General features: G+C 39.6%; 1 protein-coding gene across 1 annotated transcript in view; it reads left to right on the top strand.

Annotated features, from left to right (window-relative positions):
* CNTNAP5 (contactin associated protein family member 5) overlaps positions 1-19,629 on the top strand; it is a 273,054-nt gene that overhangs the window by 59,998 nt on the left and 193,427 nt on the right. Inside the window, exons 2-3 of the mRNA XM_038143362.1 lie at positions 9,908-10,018; positions 17,391-17,584. Of these exons, the coding sequence (XP_037999290.1) occupies positions 9,908-10,018; positions 17,391-17,584 (305 nt within the window). The remainder of the gene's footprint in view (positions 1-9,907; positions 10,019-17,390; positions 17,585-19,629) is intronic.

The raw sequence follows: 19,629 nt of genomic DNA on the forward strand, positions 1-19,629 counted from the left end.
GCCTTATGGGATGCACTGAAATTCTCACAGTTATAATTGGTTTTCAGTGTGCCATCCTGCATGTTGCACAATTTGAAGAGACTCTCTTCCAAACTGAAAACATTTAGTGAACCCCTCCAAACAGAACTTTATTATTTAGTTGGATTCCATGCTGTGTATTCTTTCCCCTTTGATCAGTTTTATCCATGAGTTCACCAAAGATTCAAAGGAAAAATGAAAACTGAATTCATTTTATCATGATTGGTTTGAAAATTCAGGGGACAACCTTTTGGTTATTGATGGCTTTTAAATTGCTCTGCATTGTTAGCTGGGCATGCCTGTGAAATTCATCAGCATTCCACAATCTGCCTCTGTTGTTTGCTTACAGATAGCAGCTCTAAATTTAGATGTGCACAATATAACCTTACCAGACAAAGTTATGGCATTAAGTTATGGCAGTCTGAAAGTCTTTGCAAGGTCTTCCTGTATAAATGAGCCCTTTTCCATAGAGGTCCATGGGAACCAGAGCAGAAACATCATCTTCAGTAAGGCGAAAGCTGTGGCCTGATTGAGTTTCCCACATGATGGATGTTGTCCAACCTCATTGCTCTTCTGAAGCAGTGGTTGCGTTAAAAAGACAGAGAATGGGAACAAGGCATCACACTCATGCAGATACTCCTGGGTCTTGCTCCAAGGTGGGGGTAAACTGCATGATTTCAAAGAAACTGGGAGTATGTGAACTATGGTACTGTGCTGGGAAGAGGACAAGACAAGAACTTACAAAGAGCTGATTCTTCCTTAATTTTCCTTCTTGCAATCATCAATGAATTAGTGAAAATTGTATGACTCCCCAAAAGGAAGTCTATCATGGTAAGTGGATTCTTGTTTTTCTTCTCTAAGGTACCCCAGCTACACTGTACATCTCTACAAAGGCAGCAGAGCCTTCCCTTACAGGTCTGATCTTAGGTGTCCATGGTCACGGGTGTGATGGTGACAAGCAGTTGGTGTTGGGCTGTTCCACTGAAGTTTTGCAGCAGTGAGCCACAAGCACACTAAATTTTCAGGCAACTCAAAATGTGAGGAATAGCATAACTGTCCAACTGTATGAAAGATTCCTCAGCTTGGAGAGGTGGGAGAAAAGGCTGGAGGGAAGATGATTCAGGGCAGTCCTCGTCACTAACTACAGCTGCCTGAAAGGGGGTTGCAGCCAGGTGGGGGTCAGCCTCTCTCCCAGGAAACCAGTAACAAGACAAGAGGAAGCAGCCTCAGGTGCCAGGGGAGGTTCAGGTTGGACATTAGAAAGAATTTCTTTACTGACAAGGTGGTTAAGCATTGAAATGGGCTGCCCAGGGAAGTGGTGGAGTCACTATCCCTGGAAGTGTTCAAGAAATGGCTGGACATGGCACTGCTCTGGCTTAGTTGATGTGGTGATGTTCAGTCAAAGGTTTGACTCAATGCTCTTGGAGGTCTTTTTCAACCTTAATGATTCTGTGATTCTAAGTAGTCAGAACCATGTTTCTGCCTCATTTGGCTGAACATTAAGTGGTAGAAGATGTAATGGCTCTACTTAAATAATTGAAACAATTATTTTTCCAAATTTTACTAGAAAATGGATTTTTTTTTATTAGTAGCGTTAGTTATCTAAAATGGTCATTTTCTCCCACCTGCAAATAAAGCACTTGTGTTTCCCAAACTAGTTTTCATGTTCTAGTCATGATAACCTATGTGCTGCTTCTTTTGCGCAGAAGTTTTTCTTATTTCTGTCCTGCTTGTTTATTTGAGTTTTTCCTCAATAAACCTTATTTTCAGTGAAACAGGTATTTACATTTCATTTAAGAATTGTATTTGCAAAACTTAGAAAAACTGCTTCACCAATGTAGTCCAATGAATTTTAACAAAGTAACATCAGCAGAAAATCTGCTGTATCTCCTCTGCATTTTAATTTTCTGTAGGTGACTGTCTACAGAACTCAGTCCAGCTGGCTCTGATAATTCTTGTGTTTTTCTTCTAATAACAACCCTGGCAGCCTTGCTGATGGGTGCACATACATAATTTTTTTTCCCCTGCAAATTCAGTGTTGTTTTAATTATATTATGGTATTTTAAAGCATATACTATTCTGTTTTTAGAATCCATGGCATAATGGGTGGCACCCTGAACTCCCTCAGTGAGTTGGCCTCTGGTGGCAGAGCCACCAGAGTGGCCTCTGGTGAGCAGAGCAGGTTTGTAGCAGAGTCTGATGCTTTTGAAAGGCATCAAGTTTCTCTTTTTGTAAGTGCTGCTAAAACTTCTGAAATGTTAAAAGACAGTCTTGATCTTTGGTATAAATAAACTTTCAAACTTTGTTTGAAATGCACGAGTAATAAGTCTCATCCAGGCCAAGGTAAAAAGAGTGCTTGTGTTAACGTGATGGCGTGTGGCCAGAGAAAAAGGCCTCCATGTTCTTAGATTTATTTTTTTTTAATAATGTAGCAAAAACTGCCCTGTGCTGACAAAGTCACTTGCCTGTGTTTTCCTGTGCAGAAGGGTAATCTCAGGATACATTTCCCTACCATGGCGTGAGGGGATTTATACTGCCTCTTCTCTAAAGTGTGTTGAATGTCAAAAGGGCAAACTTCAGGTATAAAACTCACTTCATCTGTTGTGCCAGCTTTCTAGGTTTCTGCTCTCAGGTCAAAGATCAAAGCACACTTACATTAACAGGATATCAGAAATGTGGAAAGGAGAGGCAGATGGGCACAAGAAACATTATATTCTGAGAAGAAAATAGTAAGAATCTCTGGCAACTGCTGCTACAACTGCTGAGAGTAAATCACAGCTTGGGCAATAATATGCTTTTGCAGGTTGTTCATTGAAATATAAATGTTGGAAGGCTGAGTCAGCACATTCTTTTGTTGTGGTCTGTTTTTTTGTTTTGTTTTTTTTTTCCATATAGAGTAGTTTCAGTAATTTTAGAGTGTCAAAAACTGATTTCTGTGATGGATTTGCTGTTCATTGGCAACAGCTTATTCCTGTCTGACAACGAGCCTCTGATGTAATGAAAAGCATGAGGTGTAAGATAAAGTGATGGTACCTTCATTTTGTAGCTGCAGACATGACTCACCTAAATGACATGGACTATGACAGAGCTGAAATTGGAGAACACTTCTTCCTTTAACTTCAGATCATTCTTCTTTAACTATATTTTATTGGTAATTGGCTTAGTCTGATGTTCTTTCACCCTCTCAAAACAAGAACTGCTTCTGCATATTAGTTGACTGGAACTGCACTGATGGCTATTTGAAATTCATAGTTTGAGCCCTGTCGCTCTGTTCCTCAAATGCAATTCTACTTCATTACTGTGAGTAGGAGTTACATGGCAGACATGCTTGTTTCAGTAAAAAATAAGATCCAGTATTGAATCAGTTTTATGAGAGCCCTTTGAGTCATTCAAAATTAGACTTGACCACTTTTTGTGAGACAAGGTTATACATGCACACGGTATCATAAAAGATACTCTATAAATGCACTGATAGAGTAATACTTTTATGTCTTTACAGGCATATGAAGGAACACTTATGTAATTTACAGTTGCTTAGGAAAAGCTCATGATTAGCTTAACTATTGACGTTTATTTGCAGTATAGCATGAAAAGAAAAAGGAACATTGTGTTGTTAAGTACTTTCTCTAGTGTCTTATATCTTGAAAAATATGCCATGCATTTCAGCTAACAGATGGAGTTCACAGCTGTGCATGTACGTGTAGCCAGTCTCTAGGAAAAAAAAATAAAAAAGAAGGAATTTCTTTTTACAGAAAAACAGGTTGTTTGGGGTTATTTTATTTTTCTCGTCATGTTTTCGAGCATCATTTACTAAGGTCGTTAAATTGGTAGTAGAACCTAGTTGTAGGTGGTAGTTCCTGTGAGAGGCTTTTTGTAGGGACTGTTGATACAGAAATAATCTCCCAATCTCTTCCAAATCTGTAGCCATACTCCATGTTACTGCACTTCCTATGTCTTTTGTGTATGTAATTTTTTTTACCCCTCACAGAATCTCATCTTTCTCCCACACACACATATCTCATCGGTCTAATAAAGTGAAGGTTAATTTCCACAGTAAGTCCAAGTATGTATTTTTTGCCTTTTCAAGGAAGAATTGTAGCTGCCGTAGGCAGGAGAAAAACAGATGAAGTGAAAGGCATCAGTGGTCACTCCTGAGGACTGTTAAGAGGCATGGTACGAAATGCATGGTTTACATCTTTAAAACAAAGTATGCCATTATGTCGGTAATGCTAAGAGGAATTTTATCTAGCCTATAAATACCAGTGAATCTTTTCAACTTCAAATCCCAGTACAGAGACAATTTACAATTGCAATCAAAATGATGCACACAATTTAACTTCAGTACCATCTGTAACTCTGCTGGTATTTTAATAATGAATAAAATTATATCTTGGCAACAAAAGTCTCACTGAAATAATATACCTTTCATTTCCAAGTGAGACCTCTTAAGACTAAGCTACAAGGCCTCTGGTCTACCCTGAAATCTCCTTCATGTTTATTAAAAAAATGGACTTATCTACATTTAAATAGCTATCAGAGTCCTAAAGGTCTGTGATTCTGTGAAGCCTTTGTTAAACTCCTTTGAAATTCAGGGATTATGGTTCAAGCAGGGGTTTGAACAGCTGGCCACAAGCACTCCTGCTCTCACTGCACCTCCTGCATCTGCTTCAGCAGAGATGCATGAGCAAGTTCTATTGCAGGAACTATTTGGTGGTGTGCCAGGCCCTGTGTTCTTGAAGTAAAGCACCTACAGGAGGCACCTTCCCTTAAAATGTTTTTATTACCATGTGATAGAGCAGGAAGCATGACAGTTACCCTCTTCTGAATTTGTCTTTTTGACTCCATCATGGCAGCTAGCCACACCATTCTCTGGTCTGTAATTCTCTCCTTTTTCATCTTCAGTTTCTGTATTTTGCAGAGAGGAGGCAAATTTGGCTCTGTTAATAGTTTGCATGCTATGTCCGGTCCCCCGCCCTTCCCTCAGTTGCATTTTTGGGTGACACCAGTCTCATGTTCCTACTCTGAGTGCTGCTTTCATGGTATTTATAATTATTTTGGGATGCTTGTGGTTGCTAATAGAGTAGCTGCAGCATAGATCTGAGTCTTACTGTGGCTTGTCAGATACTTTGCATTGATGGTGATTGGAGGTTGCTGGTGTAAGTACCAGGATAAGTAATTACTTATTATAATGATAGGAGATACTGACAAACAATGTATTACCACATTAAAAAAACAAACAAAAACCCCCCAAAAAACCCAAAACAAACAAACAAAAAAACCCAAAAAACAAACTTTGCAGTAAAGGATTTTCTGCATGTTTGTCCTGGTGAAGGTACAGCAGTAGCAAAAGCAGTTAGAGGCTGATGTTTGGAAAATCTGTGGAGCCCAGGGACTGGAGATGTTTGACTGATGGAGTCCTCCTTATCAAAGCTTTTGTTCAGGAAATGTTAGTGACCTTTCTGGATGGCATTCACAAGTGGAAATCAATGTGTTTTGTCCTACTGGGTCTTCAGGTGAACCAGGGAAAGTGGAGCAGGACAGGTTTGTTAACACATCTCAATTTGGGCCTGTAATGACCCTGCCTGTGTTCCAGGGATTGATCCTCTTCAGAGGACCTGCTCTAAGAAGCAGCAGTGTCACCATGATGGGTTTCTGGGGTTTTTGACTTTCTAAATGTCTTCAGTGCCCAGTAATCAGAAGTTTTCTAAATTTGTACCAGTTGCTGCTGATGGAGGCTGTCTCAGCCTTGAAGAAGGTTATAAACTGGATCATACCAAGCCTACCAACACCAGTGTGAAATGTGTCCTGGAAGAACTAGTAAAGTTAGTCTGAATCTCTGATTTCTGTGCAAACTCTGTTTTGATAATATGTTAACTGTATTTGAGAAACCCGCTGTTCTTCAGGAGCATTTGAAATACTGTCTCTCTAGACTTGGACACATATTTTTCAGTTATTTTTTCATACACGTCACAGATGTTGAAGGCCTTCACAACATACAAAGTTTAATCAGGTATTTGGGCAAAAGGCCTTCTCTGAAATTCCAGTTTGTGTACTAATTAGCTGAAGCTGGTATTATCTGACATGTTTCAAAGAAGCCTAAGAGATAGTGTCTAAATGTCACTTGAATGATTTTGAACTGATAACATTTATATTTGTGGTATTGTTCAAAGCATTCTATAAAAAAATTAAAATACAGGGACAGAGAGGGAGAAGATGTATACTTGTTTTTATTTGGAGGGTAATTAAAGCTACAAGAAAAGAATCAAAATCAATCAATAAAACAACTTCAGAGTATGAAAATAAAAAAGATAATAGATTAATTTTTCCTCTTTTATTTGTTAATTTTATCATTTTTTCTAATAATCATTAGTGAATAAAACCCAGAAAATTCAGGTTGATATATGCAACTCGTTTTCTTAATTCCAGAAGCAAGATTGCATATGAAAAGTCTAGTAACACTCATAACACACTAAATACTGTTGGTAATGGTTTGTTTTTCAGAAGTTGGCGTGTTCAAGGTCAGCACCCTTTTCTCCAATGCAAATCAACATCTGTATTGTTGTGTGGTTTGCATAAAACAGTTGGCTTATAGGTACAATTACACCCTCTTTTTCATTATTTCTTTGCTAATTATCTTGTCAAGGAAAACATAGGAGAAAACAAATGAACAACTGGCTAGTAAATGCACTTTTGTGAGTGTCCAGATGTTTTAAATGGTTCTGTATTGTACAATTATTCATTGTTAAAATCAATGTTTTTAATAGCCGTATAATGCAGTTAACTCCAAGAAGCAAAGTTTCTGTTCTGACATGCAAACTTCCAAAGCAAATGGAGAAACAGGTCAGGAACTATAGGTAAGGAGCTGTAAATGTCGGAGCACCTGAATAAATGTTTTTTTTTCCAGTCACATCAAGGGGGGGTTATGAAGCCTCTTGAAATGTGTGTGTTGGGATTGTATGGTGAGAATCAGGATATGCTGGTTTTGGTTTTATCATGGGTCTTCTCTGATCCTACATAAGCACAAAACGTTTTATCTCTCTCTTGTCGGCATCCATCACAAAAAGAAACATGATAATAACCTTTCTTGGAGCGTTTTTAATCTTGAGAGGTGTGTCTTAAGTGGTTGGTTTGTTTGCTTTTCAGTATTGCCTTCTCATGGAATCAGGGCCAATGGAATGACCCTTGCTGTACATGCACATCCCACCTTTTTGAACTCTCTACCCTATTTCAGCTAAGTTTTACAAAGAAATATCAGTCTCAAATGTGTACATGTTGGGTCTCTGACAAGGGATGTATCAGAGCTGTTCTGCAAGTGATCTGGATTGTTGTGCATGTACAAGTTGACTGGAGCATCCCCCCCAAACACTTTGCTGTACTCTGGAATTTCATTTGGTGTGTAGAAACTGTGCCATATTCTGCGCTGATGGTCTGTGTATGTAGAGCTCTTGGTTCAGTGCAAAGTTAATTTTGACTGAGTGAAGGGCAGAAGAGTGACCTTGCATCTTGTCAGAGTATCCATTCAAAAATAATCTTCACTTGGAGGAAATTCCAGCATGTACTCTGAGTCAATCAGTTGTTACTCTCTTATCTGTTGATAGTTGGGCTTTATTAGTCCTGGTGCTCTCAGAACTATCATCAATTTTTTAATGCTGTCCTAAATCCTGAAGCCTTAAGTTTACATGCTTTTATAGTTAGATATTAATTTAGGGAAGGTTTCCTAGCTGTAGTTCAGCTTTTTTTTCTTTCTTTTTTCTTTTCCCCTTTCTTTTTTAGAACAAAGCAAAGTAAGAATCCCAGAATTTAGTGTGGAAATGATGTTGCAGTTCTGTAGCAGCAGAGATACAGATGACTGTGCAGTGGGACAGAAGCAGAGGATATGGAAACTTAGACAAAGCATCTCATAGTTACAAGAGCTAATTGTGTCTTCTCAGCCTGGAGCCTTTAGAGGACCCAGGGAAAACCTTAAATGTGTTGCTCTGAAATGGTTTCCTCTTGCTGTGATGCTGAGATAGTTGGTGTCCTGTAGGTATCCAGCCCTACCTTTGGGGAGCAGTGATGGACAACTCGATCACAGGCTGATTGATGGGCTGAGTTCTCTCGAGGCCCAGGAGCAACCACAGGGAACTGAAGAGAGCCAGGAATCTACACAGTGTATAAAGTGAAATCTCTGCATTCAGTTATTTCCAGCCTCATGTTTTAAGTGTTGCTGAATAGTCCTGTCCACCAGGATTTTAGACTTTGTTTTGGGTTCCCAACCCATCTGCTGGTTTTATAGAATGCAGAAGTTTGGGTGAATTCGGTGCCTTCATGAATTCACCATTTCAAATCTTTGTGTAAATCTCTGTCCGGGTCATGAGTGACAGTGAATTTAAGACCCTTAATTTACAGCTGTTTTGTTTGAGATTTTTTTAAGTCTGAAAAGAACAGTTATGGCCTGATCTCATGGTGTACCAGGAGACTTCAGGCACTCCACTCTTTGAGATTCAAAGAGTCATACGGAATCTGCTCAGGACCACAGTACTTGCTTTGTTGGCTAATTGTTCTCGTGGCTACAACATCAGTGCAGACTTGCCCCTAATTTATCAATCTTGCTGGGCCTTTTTTGCTCTTGGGAATCAAAGAGATAGAAGGGGTTTTGAATAGAAGTTTGGTTTTTGAGATCTCTCATTCAATGCACTGATATAAATCATATTGATTGCATTGATTTTTCTTCCTATAGAGCTGGATTTTGATTGCAGAAGTATCTGGATTGTTTTAGACAGTCATTGTAGAAAGGGGTTGTAGAAAGGAGAAATATTTTAGTGTAATCTGTCTCAATATGAAAAAGGTATCACTCAGGTTTGGAATAATCTAAATTCATTTTCATAACTATCCAGCAAGTTTTGCTTTTACAGTCTTTGTAGCCTTTCTTTCCCGCCTCCCCCCAGTCCTTGCAAACTGCATATTTACTCTCTGAGTGCAAGAACACTGTGGTGGCCTGAGATCCTGATGACCTGCGGGCCTTTTCCAGTAATTAGGTCCATGTTTGCTCCATGGGAGATTCAATTAAAAATGAGAGGGGTTTATTATTATTATTATTATTATTCCCTACTGAAGCCCCTCATTATGTTCTTGAGTGTTTATGTGACAGCATTGTAATGAGAAAATTTACTTTATTTAATTCCATCCCTGTTCAAACATTATGGGCTCAAAAATTCCATTTGAGTATTAGCATAGCCCATCTGTCCTCAGAAGCAGATGTGAAAGAAAGAGGGGAGAAACATAGAGGCTGCTCACGTGAGTCAACAAAGCTCAATTGGCCCTGTACGTTTGTGTGAGCTTGGGGAAGAAATTATGAAGGTGTTCAGATTTTTAGATTTTAGTGCAGCCTGAGACATCTGTGAAGCATGGGACACACTTTTACATGTTGCAAAAGCCCCCATGGCATGTTCCCCCATGGCATGTTCCTTTTTCTGCACAGAAATATGAAGCTGTAATTCCTACATTGCTTACCTGTTGTGTGGAAAAACTGTACAGAAGATGGAACACCTGGGGTGTTCTCTAAGGGCTGCCAGGGCATTACTGCACTCTTCCAGTGGCTTTTGCAACAAGAGTCTCTTGCAACAAGAGTCTCCCTCTTTAACTGCAGGGTAGACAATCAAATCTCATTCACTGAAAGGAAAACATTTTCCAGTTTTTCAAGCATTCAGTGTCTTAACAGCAGCTCCCATGTGGTTGCTGTCCCGCCAGACTGGGGCATTCTGGAAGGTTAATTTCAGTTCTCACATGTGAATTCAAGCACAAGTGTGCTGTATGTCCACTCTCCACCACCTGGAGATAGCACAAGTTGGCATATGTGTTGCTCATATGATGACCTCTGTATGTTTTGTTCTTTTGTTTTCCTTTTTAGATAATTGTGATGATGCATTGGTGTCTCCCTTACCTTCAGCTGCCCTTACCAGTTCCTCCGAGCTCTTCAGTACCCACAGTCCCAGCTTTGCAAAACTCAACAGGCGAGATGGTAAGGTTGCAGTATGAAATGCCTAAACTATTCATTTTAATCACTTTTGCAAAGAATATCTTTCTATGCTGTTTGTATGCAGTACATTAAGAGCCAAGCTGAATAGAGCTGTTAATTTATGCTCCTGAGAGTGTGCTATGTAGGAGCTATTTCCTCCCTTATTATAGAAAGCTTCTATTAATTGTAAAGATCTCCACTTCTCTTGTAGAGAGATTTTTAAGGAAGTTCAGATTGTCATTTTGCTTTGGATGAGTTCCCATATTTTAAGAGTTTAAAGGTTGTTAGGTTTGAGACCCTATTCTAAAATGTGTTAAAGACAATAGCAACTAGGTATAAAATGCCAGTGGAATTCAATGATTACACAACCCTGCTGAAATAGTGAACGTGAAAAACAACTTTTCAGACATTTGCCACCAAGATTGTTTGAGGTCCAGGTAATGAGTTCACACATCAGGTGGGACTGTGAATATGAAGCATAATACCAGAAAGGAGAAGTTGGCAGTATTTAGGGCATCATTTGACATCGTGTTGCAAATTTGGGTTGTCAGCTCTCATCTTACTTCCAAGGTAGAGCTTCTAAAAGTGGAAAGCCCTCTATTATCATATTACATATGAATTTCATTTTAGGAAACACTAGAAAGATCACTACTACAAAAAAGGTTTTAATTGAAAATAAATCAGAATTTTCGTTCTTAAACATCCCTGAAGTGTGTTTTAATCAAACACCATTTGATAAATCTAGAGAAAGACAGTAAAGGCTCTCTTTTATATGCTTGGCACTAATGATAAGGAGTTGCTTGGCCATTAAAGAAGTGTTAGATGGGAGTTAAAATATCATATTTGAACTCTTGAACCAGAGTTCCTCAGCAAGTAAAAGGTCATATGGTTACTACTCAACAAAAGAAAGTTGTAAACAATTGAGCATGATTTTTGAGTTTGCCCTGCCTTTGTTTCCAGCTGCTGGCTGAGATGGTGAATAGATATGCTTATGTGATTGTGCAGATGGCTCTAATAGCTAATTTTATCTGTAGAAAAGGGGAAGAGGTTCAAAATCAGTATTGCAAGTAAAGCTCTGGCTGTACTCTATATTAAAGAGATACTAACAATGTTCGTAGTTTCAGTTTAAGGTCAGAAATTGAAAAAAGTCTTAATTATTTGTCCCACAGTACTTAAGTCATGTAGTGAGGGGTAAGATATTGTAGTTTTTATTGTAGTTTTTCAGCAATCCAGTATCACATCAGGTTGATGCTGTCTTTTAGCACTAGTCATGGGAACAGAAGACAGAGTATTGAAACCAAACTTTAAGTAAGGGGGTTGTTTCAGCAACTTTTTTTTTTCATGTTTTGAATGCTTATGTGATAACTGATGAGCTGAGGCCAACACAGGGACCTAGAAGCTAAACTCTACCTTGTCTAATTATTTTGCTGCATGGACTTGTGTAGGAATGTGCAGCTGTAGTGCTGGCAGAGTTCACATGGGGACTTGCTGTGCCTTAACCCCCAAAAACAGTGAAGCCCCAGACAGGTGATCACTCCAACGTGGCCTTACGACAGCCACAGTCCTTTCAGAGGTAAACCTGCTCCTGTGATTCCCTGTGGCTGCTCCGTGCTTTGTGGTGGGCTTTGACATACTGCAGCATGGCCTCATGCTCAGCCACGGTGCTTCAGGGAGTACCTGCTCCAGTGTGCACTTACCCTTGGCCCACAATCCCTTCAGAGGTACCAGCTATGGTTCAGCTGTAACCACAGCCACAAGCACTTTGAGATGTTACTGCTCTGGCATGGGCTTCTTCACAGCCACAGCCACCTGGCTGTCCTTTTGCCACAGGGACTCAGCCACAGGTCACACCCCTTTGGCTTGAGCTCACACTGCAGTTCCAGCCTGCCCAGTGCACAGAAACAGCAGAGATGCCCTGGCCACTTGCCAGTCCAGGAGCATGGGCACTGCTGTTATCAAAATGTTCCCAGGCCCAGCAGTCAGATGATAAGCAGTATAGCAAGCAGCAAAAGCAGAAAGTAGCTACTAATGAGCAGTAGACTCTAATAAGCAGTAAGGGAAGCAAGCCCCATGGCAAACACAGAAGCAGCTGATTAATAGCTAACCAGCAGTAACAGCTGTAAATTCAATCTAGTACATTCCAATAAAATCTGTAATTATCTTTAACCCTTAATTAACCCTTTGAGGCCCACGTTGGGTTGGACACATGTCCTGGACGAACCCCAGCAACTCAGCCCTGCACAGCCACTCACTCCCCCTGCTGGGATGGGGCAGAGAATCACAGAAGTGAAGTCATCACTCTGAACTAGGGAAGTCATGACTCTGAACATCCCTTTTCCTCCTCCTGCATCCCCCACCTGTAAGTGATGCATGATGCTGTATGGGATGGGATATCCCTGTGGTCAGTTGGGGTCAGCTGTCCTTCCTGTGTCCGCTCCCACATTTTGCTTACCCCTACCCTCCTCACTAGTGGTGGGGTGTGAGGAGCAGAAAAGGCCTTGGCCTGTGTGTAAGCAATTCTCAGCAATAACAGACATATTTCTCTATTATCACACTGTTTGCAGCACAATTATCCCTGTACCAGATACTGTGAAGAGAACTAAGTCTGCTCTTGCCAGAGCAGTGCCTGACCTTGGGTTGGAGGATCAAGCAGTGGTAGATGGTGGCTGCAGAAACTTTCTTTGACTGTCACTTGAATGCAAATAGTAGATGTCTTTACAGGAAATAATATTTCTTAACAAGGACTGGGCTGTGGCTTTCTGATAGTATAGAATGTTTTGGCTTAGCTTTGCTTGTAATTGATAAGACAGTGCTGCAAGGAACAGAGCCTCTGGGTAGAAAGCCAGATGAATGTATTTGTTGATGTAAACATGAATGCAACAAGTGAAGATGAATTTACAGAGCACAACCCAGTCCTTTATTGACACAAAGTTCTAATTTATCAAGTTTATTCAGTAATAGATAACAATAAGTAAAAGGCTCTTGTTAAAAAAAAAGGCCTGCAGTAGTGGAATGTGCCATTTAAAAAACCACACAAAGTACCCATGAGTAAAGCTTTGTGTGAACAGCTGAAAGTGCTTAATTAAAATGCTGATAAATCTGTGCTAGTAATGCTAAAGAGCTAGTATAATTCTGATAAATATGATTCTGAGGTATGAAATATATTATTTTCCCATGAGAGGGATTTATCAGCTTCTTAGTATACAGTAAATAAATAATGAAAAATAATAAGAAAATTGCTACAGTATGACTGTATCACCTAAGATTTTTCAGTTCGTATTAGCTCTCAGCCTGAGTAGTCAGTATATGCAATTATGTATGAGAATATAAAGCATATATAGTGTCAAAAAGAATTTATTTTATGGCCAGGAAGTGTTTGATCTGGGTATTAAAGCAAAATTCTGCAGCAGGGAAGCACTTAGTTGCAGTGGGAAGTCCAGGAGTTTTTTAGTAATATATACTGTATATAAAGCCATTTGAGCTGTTTGTAAGGCAGGTAGGGTGGAAATAATAATTCCCTTTGCTTTGTAATAATCAACTACAAATAAGTATGGGCATCTTAAGCAGCCCGGGGGAACATCAAAAAGCATTGACTGTGTAACACTGGGCTTAAATGCAATTTTTGAAACAACCATGGCGAAATGTACAAACAGTCTGAAAAAGAAACAAAAGTATTTGATATTTCTTGGAGTCATATGGGTCTCCAACTGAGAAACCATCAGATCCTTGCTCTCCACATATTTCTAACATTATGATTTGTTGCCTTGGAGAATATGAACAATATATCAGTTTCCTGTGGTATTGTCTCTCCGCTGGGGTATTTTCCCCATACCATACCATGTTGAATGCCTCCTTTGAAATGATCCCCAGAAGATGTGAAATGTGTGAGCTGTGAGGAAAGATGGTGTAGCACAATGTGCAGAATCCTGTCAATGCCAGTGGGAACCTGGTGGGCTGAAAGATGAAATATTGAGCATCCTGTCTCTTTCATTTTTATGTGTGAGCCAATGTGACATCTTAACACACCTAAAACACGTGTGCACATATGATGGGCATAATCAAAGCCAAGTTTTTGTCTGGTTTGCATTTATGCCACAGTTAATAAATGTTATATGGTCCTCTTCAATATGTTTGTGCCCAATTGCAGGAAAAAGACATTGGGTTATGCTTGAATCTGTTCAGAGGACTTAATTTCCTGTAAGTTGTGTCTTTAGTAGCCCATGTTGTTGCATATTAGAGCCTTCTTGTCATTTGTCTTGGGTCTGTGCTGGCAAGCATCAAGGAGGGTAGAAGAGCAGAGGGCACTAAATAGTTCACCTGCTTTGGTTGTACTTTTTTGCTTACTTTTTTACTTACTGAAAAAAGTACAGGATGGTTTGTTGACACACTATCAGGAATGATGTGCATAAAAGAAGTGTGCAGACACAGACTGTGCTGGAAAAAATGCCAGTATCCCTTGTGCCACCTGCTCTGTATGATGGAGTAAATGTGGAGGAAAAAGAACATTTATTGATTTTTGGCACTCACAGCAGTATTTGGTGAGGATTTGGGATAACCACAGAAGCAAGCAGAAGCTACATGTTTGCTTTATTAGCAGAAGTGAGAGAGGCCCAGAGGGAAAAGCTTCAGTTCTGCCCTCAGCTGTTGCTGGGATTTTAGCTGCCATTCTTACCAGCAGTAGAATTACTGTCCACCTGTGGAAATGGTGATGGTGGAAGGTTTGAGAGAGGGGAAACACAGTGGGCTTGCTTCCCTACAGGAAAAAATACATGAAGCAGCTGCTGTTCTGTGAAGACATGGCCTGTAACTGATCTTTCTTGGAAGACCAGCTTTGGAGAGGTGATGCTACGAGCAGGTGGCAGTGCTGTGTCTGCAGTGCTTGCATCTAAAGAGTGACATTCCCAGCAGACAAATGTGCTTGTCATGTAAAGAGAGATGCAGTTCAGAGATACCATGCAATCTATGATTTTAGGGCTCAAGCTCAGCACAGTTCTCCCAGATTTCTGCTCAGTGTGTATCATTTGTTTGACTTGAAAATTAGAAAGCTGTGGTGTTGTGCTCAAGCTGGAGAATAGCAGTGCACAGTACAGCCAAACACTTTTGTTGAAAGCATATCACATTCCTGCCACTTCTAGCAGCAGAAGGGAGAAAGCATAGAGTAGATATTTAGTTATGATGTTTGACATACTGCTGGGAAGCATCTGTGCTAACGGGCTTGGCTGAAGAATTTATGTATAAACTAGAACATAGAAAACATAGTATTTGTGTTTTTTAATGGAAAACTCACCAAATATTTTTGTTATACATTATTTTCCTTCATCTAGTTGTCATTCTCTATGTTGAATGAAGGAAAGATGAAAATGCCAACTTTCTTTTAATATGTGCTGAAAACATCTAGAATAGGCTCTTTTGAGTCATGAATGGAACAACTTTGCCAGAACTTCTAAAGCAGATTTTTATATCAGTTCCTGGAATGAAACTGGGGGGAAAAAAAGGCAGCAACTATGTGTTCAGAATCTATTTTAGATACTGGCTATTACAATCCAAAGGAAGTTTGCCCTTGGTTCCTGTGTGCAATAGTCACAATTGTGTATAGGAGAAATCTGTAGTCTGTTTTCTTTGAATACAGCTCTGTAGTTTGTACCTTAAAGGTAGACAACATACTTTCTATATGGCACTTAAAATATCAAAATAAAAATTGGTGATGTGGGAGGTAAGCTTGTTAGGACTTTTAACAGGAGGTATTATAGTCTTATATAAGTATGGAGTTAAAAGAGGTGTAAAGCAGTCGAATGAGAAATCAGTGATGAAATTCCTAGTACTCTCATTAGGTGTTTCATGGCATGCTCATAGGACAGAATATTCTATTTAAGGCAGGTAAATTAATCAGTGATAATGAAGACTTCTGTGATTGAAGAGGGTGAATCATGGCACTAAGAAGCAGTATATGTTGTTTGGTTGCAAACTCTTTTCACTGGAGAGTTCTTGTAGAAGAATGGAGGTTGAGTCATCCAGGGGAGCAGGAACAATACAGGTATGGAATAGATATGGTTCTGTTTCAGGAGTTCAGATAAATCCTGCATTAATAAACTGTAAATAATGACAATTCTAACACCTACTCTTAGACAAAGGGATTTCCGTTGTGAGTTAGAAAGTACAATACCATTCAGGGGGAAAAAAAGATGTTTGTAGAAGTGCAGAGTTATTGAAATTGAGTTCATTGATAGAAACCACATTTATTAATCTTTCAACTCTGTTCACTTCAATAAACTTTTCATGCAGCAACTTTGAGACAGATATATTCAGTTTTATTCCCAATGTGATTGTGTTCACTGTAGTCATACTGGAGTGCTTTTCCATACTTCATTATTAATGACAAAACAAAAAGGTGCTGGGTTGCAGAAGCAGTGGCAGCCTCCAAATTTGCTGTCTTGGCTACTTTGTTGATGGCTTGTGTTCTTCAAAATGCGTTGGTTGCTTATTGGTGAGGCTGAATTGAACACTGGGTGTATGCAGAAGATAAATGTGTGCAAGGAGAAACAAGTTAAAGGAAAATAAAGATAGCCTATAATTTTAGGCTGTAAAAGAAAGCAGGAGACCATAAAATAATATATTCCAGTCTGGAATGGTTTGCTTTTTAATCATATTCTTCCATTTATTGTAGTGAGCAAAGTGGTAAAATGCAAGCAGTGGCTGCAGTTGTGTTTCATTGGCTAGGTGTTGCCACAGGCCTGTTTAACCCATGAAGGAATTCAAGGGATAGTGCAAATCTTTACTTTTAAAGGACAAACTTGAATTACAAGCTCATGTCAGAGACAGTCTGCTTTCCAGTGTGAAGGCAGTCCTTTTAGTTATTCAATCAAATGGTTTCTAGCTTTTCAACAAATTATCTGAAATGCATTATAAGCTGTAATTAAACAATTCTTTCAAATCCTTAATAGGGCTCAAATAAAAATAGCTAACATTTTGCATTTCTTTCAGAACACAGCAAAAAAGGAAAATATCAAAGCAAACTGCAAGTTACAAGTTCACATTCCCAGAACTGCAAGGAGGGAATAGATATGATTTTTCCTATTTTTTTTTTGTGATTGAGCATGTGCCAACCTTATTGATGTTTGTCCAGTTGAAAAGGAATAAATTTCCTTAAAATGTCTTAGAAATTCAAAATTTCTCAGGAGCTTTAGGTTAATGGAGATAACCTGATGGAAGCACACCTCATGTAGTGTATTTCCTAATACTAAAATATGAAAAAATAGCCACATGCTCAAGTAGAGTCCTCTGTGATGACATGAAATAATTTAATGGCTCTTTATCAAGCATAATTATTTTTGTGCTATCATTGTCATCTAAATTCTCCTCATCCAAAATCTTTCAGGAGCTGGTGGCTGGTCCCCTCTGGAGTCTAACGAGCAGCAGTGGCTGCAGGTTGATCTGGGAGACAGAGTGGAGATCGTGGCGGTAGCCACCCAGGGCAGGTACGGCAGCTCGGACTGGGTGACCGGCTACGCACTGATGTTCAGCGACACCGGCCGCAACTGGAAGCAGTACAGACAGGACGACGCCGTCTGGGTAGGTCTGAACTGGCAGTGCCTTTGGCCCCAGAGCTCTCTGGTTCAGGCTCTTTTGTGTGATTGGAGAAGCAGCTCTGGTTTCACATCCGAGCAGTGCTGCAGTGGTGAGAGAGCAGACCTGCGCGACTCCGCGGGGTGTTTGATCTAAATGGGTTATGTCACTGACTGTCTGTGTAATACAAGTTCAGGCCCTCAGGAGTACATTGCTTTTCAGACTGTGAGGATGATCAGGGCACTTAAAACGACCTGTGTGCTTTTGTGCCTGGTTGGCTCCGATTCAGGCACACCAGGGTAAATGGGGCTAATCACCTCTGTGCTTTCTCCAGGAAAGATGAAAATTAATTCTATGCCTTATACATGTTTTGCCAGAACAAGAGAGATCATGCTGAGGAAGATCATGCTGAGGAAGATGGGTGGTAAATTGCTCCTCAGCTGGAGAAGGCTGGAGCTGCAGCATGGGTTGTGGGATGATTTAGGAGACACACTAAAAGTGATCAAGGCTTTTTTAATACTTTAATGCAGACTTGACCATTGCTGTGTCACAAGTTTAATGTGTGGCTGTGCCAGGTGCTGTTTGTAGGAGTGCATGAGGGCATCAGTGGTACCACAGGTATGGATGGAAAAGTTTACAAGCCTTCCTTTTGTACAGAAAATGTCAATTGCTGGTGAATGGGTAAAAAATTGTGGGATTCTCCCCCTGCTATGTGGTATACTTCTGTGCATCAATAGCCCTGGTAGCATGAAAATATGTGGTGTTAAAAGAAACAGATTTGTCATGAAAATAAAGGTGAGCATGTTAAGGGTAACCAAGTACACTTATTTTTTGGTTAATACTTTGCTTAAATGTTGTGTCACAACAGCAGATTTTGCTTCTAGAACATAATGACTGGGAGTGGTGGGAGCTGGGGTACAGCAGGAAGGAAGCAGGGCTGTTTAATTTTTTCCCCAAGTGTGTGGTGGCAGTGAAAATGCATGTACAGGGAGGTGAACTTCTGTGCATCTGAAATCCATTGTATCATCACTTTGCTTTATCATGGCTTGATTCAGGGAAAGCTAATGAAATCCTTCTTCCCTTAGAAAAGCAACTTGGGCCCTAAGATGGTCATAAAGTTGTCAACTGCTTCACCTGTCACTTAAAATGTTATGTTAGGCTGTCTTTGCTCTGATACTTATATATATATATATATATACACAGAATGTATACATACATATTTTATACATATATTTAAAAGCAGTGGAATTTGGACTGAATATAGCGATCATTTAATCTGTCTCTTGACTTCCACCCCGGTAATCTGAAATACTGAGATATTTTTACAGATTTGCTGTCAGTTAAGTGCTTCTTTGCCTGAAAATATTTTGTGGCTTGTTAAAATTTTGTATTAGGAAAAAATAATTTTTTATTACATGTCAAACTTTTCAGTCCTTTTCTTTCTGGAAACACTTCTTCTTTTCTAAATTTTTCTTCTTAAAGGGAAGTTTGAAAAGACAACAAATAGAATTTACCACAGCAAATCTTAATGCCCTAAGGATTCAATTTATGAGTTTCTTATCTGGCACCTAATATTGCACATGAGAATAAGAACAAGCCTAGCAGACATTTAACAGTGAATTAGGATTTATGAGCAACCTGGGCTCTCTTGTTTTTACTGGAGTGATCAAGCATGAAGTTGATTCAGGGCAGAAACTGACACAACTTCCAAAGCCTAGCAGACCTCGATGCTTGTTTTCTGGAGAGATAATTTTTGTACATGTTTCTAATGCAAACCACCATAAACTACAGAGCATAATTTTCTATATAATTGAGGAAAAATGAAATAGACTTTGGGTGTGGAAAAGAAAACAAAGGATTTGGATAATTTTCCCATTACTTTAATTTCTAGGAGTCACACTGACCAAGTGAGCCAGTAATGTAATTCCAGTCCAGGAGAACCATTTGCTCCATGTTCCCAGAGGGCTTGAAGGGTTTGTTAGGATGCCTCACCAAACTTTCCTGGTGGAAATACCTGATAATGTAAATCCAAAGCGGGCTCATTTGACATT

The sequence above is a fragment of the Motacilla alba genome, chromosome 7, assembly GCF_015832195.1.
Source record: "Motacilla alba alba isolate MOTALB_02 chromosome 7, Motacilla_alba_V1.0_pri, whole genome shotgun sequence".
NCBI classification, from domain to species: Eukaryota; Metazoa; Chordata; class Aves; order Passeriformes; family Motacillidae; genus Motacilla; species Motacilla alba.